Source organism: Tupaia chinensis, unplaced genomic scaffold (genome assembly GCF_000334495.1).
Source record: "Tupaia chinensis unplaced genomic scaffold, TupChi_1.0 Scaffold000335_1, whole genome shotgun sequence".
NCBI classification, from domain to species: Eukaryota; Metazoa; Chordata; class Mammalia; order Scandentia; family Tupaiidae; genus Tupaia; species Tupaia belangeri.
In genome coordinates this window covers 4,254,978-4,261,683 of record NW_006159829.1, presented here as the reverse complement: position 1 = coordinate 4,261,683, position 6,706 = coordinate 4,254,978, and the positions used below count along the sequence as shown (strand labels likewise).

Sequence of the window (6,706 nt, the reverse complement as noted above, 5' to 3'; positions counted from 1 at the left end):
GGGAGAGTCAGCGTCTCCCCCCCCCCTGGCTGCTCCCCACCTGGCTCCCATGGCGGCTCCTGCCTCTGACTGCTCTCCCAGGCGGAGGCTGCGGTCTCCCTCTGCGACCTGGGCACATCCAAACCAGGTCAACAGACCTCAGCTCTGCACTAGGTCTGGAGTCTCCCAGGGCAGGGGCCACTTCTGTCACCGATGAGCCGACCACCCAGACGGCCGTCAAGGAGACCCGCACACACGGCCTGCCCAGTGGCCCCCTTCCAGCCTGACCTTCCTTCCTCACCTCTTCACCCAGCTAAACCCCCTTGTCCCCCCAGGAAATGATCTTTCTTCTCTTGGGTATGGAGATGAACCATGTTCACCTGGACTCTCTGGGAGCGCAGGGGCAGGGTGAGGGTGGTCTGGTTTATGGCTGTGTCCTTGCCCCAGGCAGACGGTCTGGCACATGGGAGGTGCAAATAGCTGAGACTTGACGATGTGCATAAATGTGCTTCCCCTCACCCATTCGTTCCAGGAGGCAGTTAGGGACACCCCGTCTATCTTGCAGTGTGATCTGTGACTCTCCTAACTTCACGTCACAGTGGAATTGGGAACGCCCGTTACTCAGTGTGGTAATTAAACACAGACCCTGCAGCCAGGCTGCCCGGAGCAGATTATGGTCACCAGCTCTTCAGCCTTCTGGAAGTTTCTCATCACCCTCCTCCAAACCCTTCTCTGACTATGACAGGGCTGGTGAGCAGGTCTCCATGGGTGACCACGGCCAGTGCTGAGCGCTCTGCCTGCCAGATGCCCTGACCCCTGTGCTGGCTTTCCTTTGCCTTCCTGCTATTGCCCCGCCCCGAGCATCTTCCACACACCAGGCACACACTAAAGTCAGAGACTCCATAACAAATCCGACACAGTACACTGAAAGGATGTTTTCTCCTCAAAAGCACATGTGTTCTTGTACCTCTCAGGGTCTTCACACATGTTGTTATAAACATCTGGGATCTCGTTCCTTCTTTCAGCTCGCTGCTCACACGGCCCCTCCTCCAGGAAGCCTTCCCTTATCCATTCCCTGCCCTCTGAGCTAGTCAATACCCTCTGTGCCAAAGTAGATCACAGAACTTTCTTACTGCACTGAAGTCATCTTGTCTGCCCCTGCCTCTCTGCTCCTCTGGACTGAGTTCTCTAAGGTCCCCCCAAGTCCCCCAGAAGTATGCACTGGGAGAAGGATGACTGAACACACGGAGGAAAGGCACAAGCACAGCACAGCCCACGCTGAAGATGGCAGCTGGGCTTCACTGGAGGGAATCAAGCAGAAGCCCAAGGACCGTTACAGAGAAGCTCCATGGAAGGAGCCTGGGCACCAGGTTAGGGCTGGGCTAGAGCCTTTGCAAGGCTCCTCCACCCTGACCATCTATGGATGTTCTGTGTCTACCAGGGTGCTTTCCAGCTGGCCACAGACGACGAGAGCACTGCTCCCCAGGCTCTCCCCTGTGCTGAAGCCCAGCTACTCACTTTCCAGCTGCTTCTCCAGCTCTTCTTGAATGAGCCGCCTCAGGGTGTCCATCGAGGGAGACTCTCCCTGGGAGGGAGGGAAAGTGGAATCATTTATCTTCTCCAAAAGACCGCTGATGGCTCGAGAAGCTGAGGGGGTGTGGGGAAGGGACACAAGGACAGCACCTCTCCCTCGCCATCTTTGCCACCTCACCGTCCCTTCTCCTCTTTCTGTAGGAAGCATCATCCCCTTTTACTGGGTGACCTGGACTCTGAGTTCCCCAAGCCACTGCTGACATTCCCTCCTTACCCTTCCTGCTGTTTCACTGCTGGACCTTGGGCTCCCCCACATGCCCTGCCTGTCCCTGGACCTGGGAGGTCTGGCCCCTAATCCTGCCTTGCCCAAATCCTGTCCACCTCTCGGACGCTGTCTTCTACATGAGGCCATATTGGATTTCCCTGAATGGCCACTGGCCCTGCTAAGTCCCAGGATCTGCCTGGCTAAGCCCCAGTGCTTGGTACATGGAAGCCAGAGAAATGGAGCTGCCTCTGAGCTCACACAGTGGCATGCGGTCCGTCGGAGAGCCTGGGAGCCCGCCCTATGCCCTGCTGGCCTGCCCTTGCCTGTCCTCTTTCCAGGCAGGCTCTGTCCCCAAGAGCACAGGTCCTGCTGTGCCCCCATGCAGCCCTAGCAGCTGGCAAGGCCTGGCATGGGGTAGATTCTCTTTCCTTACCTGCTTTTTCCTTTCTGGCCAAGCATCTTTCATGCAAGTCCCAGAATCCCCGTCACCACCCACAGCAGCAGGGCCAGGAGGACCCAGGGGCTCCAGGACGGCCAATAGAACCAGCTGAGCCTGGCTGTCCCCGGCTTGACCCAGAGACAGGTTCTGGCTGCCTGGCCTCTCTCAGGGTGGCTGGAAACAAGGTTGAGCACAGCCACCAAACAGCAACAGAGCTGAGGGGCAGATGAGACTTAATTTGGTACAGAGGGCTGGCGGGGACAGGAGCCACCCACGCCTGTGCTCTGAGGACGGAGCATATGTGCTGCAGAGAGGGTGGGCACCTGGACCGACACCCAGTCCGCACCCAGACTCCCACTGGGACAGCTCTGCTTTTATCTCGTAGCAGGGCATCCCCGTGTCACCCGGCTGGGCAAATCCAAGTTCTGCTGCTAGGATAAAATACGCTAAAAGAAAGAAAAAACACTAGTCTACTCTCACATTGGGGAAAAGTGAGGTCCAGGGGAAGGACGAACCCCGCAGGTGGGCGGGTAGCAGGACAGCATGGCCAGGCGTCAGTGTGCACCATCCTGCAGGGGAGTTCGGGTCACGAGTCACCTTTGTCACCAGGTCCTGGGGCAGAAGAGCTCTATAGCCCAGGAAACAAAGCCCTGAAGACTCTCTACTGCTGAGCCAGAGGGGAGAACAGAAGAGGGCCCGTGTTTCTGAGTGCCTTTAAAGCCATGTTTATTACACCTAACCAGAACACCTTCGAAGAAGATTTTCCTACCCCTTTTCTGCAGACAAGGAAGAGCACAGGCTCAGAGAGGTGACGTAAGCTGCCCTAGGTCACACAGCCAGGCACCGGGAGACAAGTTCACACGCTCCCCTGGCTCCTCCCAGGCCCGTGGGAGCCCAAACCTGGACAGCAGCACGCTTACCCGCAGTCCTGGAAGTCCTGGCTGGCCTGGTGGCCCCGGGGGCCCTGCAGGTCCGTTCTCCCCAGGTGGTCCTTGGGGGCCCATCAGGCCAGTATGTCCTTTGTGGCCTGGAATTCCAGGGTCCCCAGGCTGGCCCTTCCCCCCAGGAGGTCCTTTGTCACCTTTCATCCCAGGCTCCCCCTGGAGGAAAAGAAGCATGCCAGTGAGTATGCCAGGACCGGGAGGGGAACCACAGCCGGGGCTCCCTGGCCCGCCCTGGCTGGCTATGCAGGCTATGCGAGGCCTGGAGTGAGAAGGTCCCAAACTCATCACGCCCACCACCCTGATCACACGGACGGGGATGAGAGACGAGGAGAGTCCCCACCAAGCCCGCGGTCCTGCAGGCACAGGATGAGAGTGCTGGTTTCTGAGTCCCGATCTTCACTCCAGCACACGGCACAGCTCCTCTGCCTGCCTGGACGGGCTGGCCGCAGCCATGAGACAGATGACGGGGCTCACAGCCATTCCGGCCCGGTTCTGCTCTGTGCCCACTGGAGGGACGTGGCACTGCCCACGGGTCACCTCCTAGTCCTCTCAGTGGTGGCAAGTCCACGAGGTGACCCAGTGGCCTCACACACTACTTGAGCCCTTTCCCATCACTGTCACAGAGCTGGAGGCGCTGGACGGCCCGTTGGGGACCCGGCCGCCTCAGCCCCGCCCGTCGCCCTCACGTGTCTGTGTGTCTGACCAGCAGAGCCTGCTGTCAGGGGGGCTGAAAACCTGGTGGCCACATTAATGGACTGCATTGCAGGGATGCCGCGGACAGAGGGGGACACGAGGAGGAAAAGAAGAGAAGCAAGATGGTGACTGTAAACGGAGCGTGGACCTGGGTGGACCCGGCCACGGGACGGCGGGCTGCGCTCCTCAGACCACCACCCACATAAGGGCTTGAGGAAAATGAAGGAGCCCGATGGCGGCCGTGAGGCACGCCCGGGGTCGGGTGGAGGAGCGGTACACACGGACTGTACACGCGTGCTGACGGCTCTGTGCCAACTGTTCTGGAAAGGACAGAGCGACGTGCAGTGAGGCTCTGGGGCAGACGCCGAGGGCACGTCGCTCAGCGCTCCAACTGCTTCACCATTTTCACTGCTTACCTAAGCGCCTATGTTTCTTTTAACATTTCAACAGCAACTCAAAGAGCAGTGAAATTTAAAAACAATAAAAAAAGAGAGAAAAGAGAAGGACTAGTTTAGCTGGCTCCCAGGAGCGGCGCCCTCCCCGGTGCACTGCACCGTGCGGGTGTTGTGGTTGCTGCGGGCCTCCTGAGCTCAACGCTGCAGAAGTCCTGGTCCCAGCACCCTTGCACGCCAGGCCGTATTGCAAACGCAGCATGGCACTTCCTATTCATTAAACCTCAGTATCGCTTTGTGGTGCTGCTTCAAATGTCCCCAGGAGTACGAAGGAATGGAGAGTCAAAGGGCTCCCTGGCCGTGCTCCATGAAACCACTTAACAGGGGAGCCAAGCTCTCCGTGTATTGATTAGGTGTTAGAGACAAGATTCCTCTTTGTGGTCTGAAGTCCCTGGCTCCCGACCCAAACTGAGCCCATACCCTGCAGCAATAGCTCCCAGGGCGCCTGAGTGACCCTCACAGGGGGGCAGGGGGAACCTCAACTCCCTCAGCCATGCTTCTGTCCCAGCTCCATCACTCTGGAAGCAACAGCCAAAGGACAGAGCAGTCAAAGTCATCGGAGGAGAGCGAGCAGAGCTGCAGAGGGACTGCTCCACTCTCCCTGCCCCAGCCACAGGGAAGCCAGCTCCCCACCTACGCGACTTGCAAGGAAAGCGGAGACACATTCCTTGCAGGGCCATGGACCATGGGCAGGGGCGCGTGATGCGGTGTGACCGTGGACCCTGCACAGGTTGTGGGCCGAAGAGCGGCTGAGAGCCTCCGAAGAGAGGGCGAGACTCCCCACCCCACCCCCACTGACTCTCCAGAGGAAAGGCTTTCTGAGCGGAGCGCCAAAGCGATTCATTATGGGAAAATCTGTTCCCTTGTCACTGAAGGTGACAAATCTGGCTCCTGGCAAATTGACACTTTGGGAGGTGAAGACGTCACACACAGGCACTTGCACGTGGAGAGAGGGGGCCTGTCAGCTTCTCTGAATGTCTGCCTTGAACTGTGTGTGATGATTTGACTTCTTAAAATAAAGCAAACAAACAACAGCAAACCATCGCCTACAAGAATGTCTGAGGGAGGAGGAGCTCTGTGTGTGGGGCGCGAGATGCCCTGGAGAGCAGGCACGGAAGCTGCCAGTGCACGCAGCTGCAGCTGTGGGGCCAGGCTGCTTCCTGACCGCACGCACAGGGGCCAGCCTCTCCTGGTCCCTCCCTGTGCCACTGCGGCGGCTGCACCAGGTGCTCCACCTGGTTGCCTTCCGCTTACCTGTTCTCCTTTGGATCCAGGCTCGCCAGGTTTCCCAGGGGGGCCCTGCAATGATAGCCCAGGAGGGGACGGTCACATCACCAGGGTCGTCCATACTGGCATCTCTGCCTTCTACACGATCCCACGCTGACGATAGGGATCCCCAGAAATCGGCCCGAGAGCTCCTTCCTGAGATGTCTGGACACTGAGGGGTTGTCACTTCCTCCTCTCTTTCCCCCTGCACCGCCACCCTTGACCCTCACCAGCCCCTGCCCGGGGCCCACAGATTCCTCCTCTCCCTCTCCCAGGATGAGCCGCACTCTTGGGAGACCCTGGAGAGTCAGTCTGACCCCTCCTTGCTCCCGCCGCTCTGCTGATTTTCCCGCTGAACTGAGGTGCAGAGCAGGGCGCATCCTGCGTCTCCCAGCCTGGTCCCCGCCTGCGTCTCCCGGCCTCGGCACCCTCTGTGTCTCCAAGCCTCGACTCCCCCTGAGTCTCCTGGCCTTGGCCCCACTGTCTCCCGGACCCGACCCTTGCTGTGTCTCCCGGCCTCAGCTACTCTGCTTCTTGTGTCTCCAAGACGTGCCACTGCTTGTCCAGATAATTTGCTCCCACTTTGTCTTCAAGTCTTCCTCCAGGAAGCCCTCCCAGACCACCCAGCACCTGGAGAAGTAGCCATCTTTTGTGTTTGCATAGCCCTACCCATCCCTGGAGGGAGATCATCTGGGAACAAGGGACACAGCCCTGCAGTCCCCACTGCCAAGACACCTCTCTCCCTCTCAGCCTCTGCTTCCGCCATTCTTTCCATCAGGGATGTCCCCCCCCACCCACTTTGCCCCCAGCCCCTCAGCCACCTCCTTTGCAAGCCCTGGCTCGTCCTTCTGGCCAATGTCCGCGTGGGCTACATTCCCGCCGAGTAGCACCTGACTTTCTCGCCCCCAGGCGTGGTGCCAGGTGAGTTTGTCTGCCCCCCTTGGGGACAACAAGCAGGGCCTGTGTCCATTCAGCTCTGGGCTTCGCCCCTCACTGTGGCCTGGCTCGGCAGGTGCTTGGGGAATACCAGCTACAGGGCATGAGAGCGGGCAAGCACACTCAGCCCAGCAGCTCACGTGCCCCAGGACTGGACAGAGCCGACACGGCTTCAAGAGTAGAAAGTCGATTGCTCTCT

At 59.2% G+C, this 6,706-nt stretch overlaps 1 protein-coding gene across 1 annotated transcript in view; it reads right to left on the bottom strand.

Annotated features, from left to right (window-relative positions):
• Positions 1 to 6,706, bottom strand: part of COL22A1 (collagen type XXII alpha 1 chain) — a 272,600-nt gene that overhangs the window by 10,939 nt on the left and 254,955 nt on the right. Inside the window, exons 59-61 of the mRNA XM_027773278.1 lie at positions 5,560 to 5,604; positions 3,137 to 3,316; positions 1,498 to 1,564 (exon numbers count right to left, since the gene is read on the bottom strand). Of these exons, the coding sequence (XP_027629079.1) occupies positions 1,498 to 1,564; positions 3,137 to 3,316; positions 5,560 to 5,604 (292 nt within the window). The remainder of the gene's footprint in view (positions 1 to 1,497; positions 1,565 to 3,136; positions 3,317 to 5,559; positions 5,605 to 6,706) is intronic.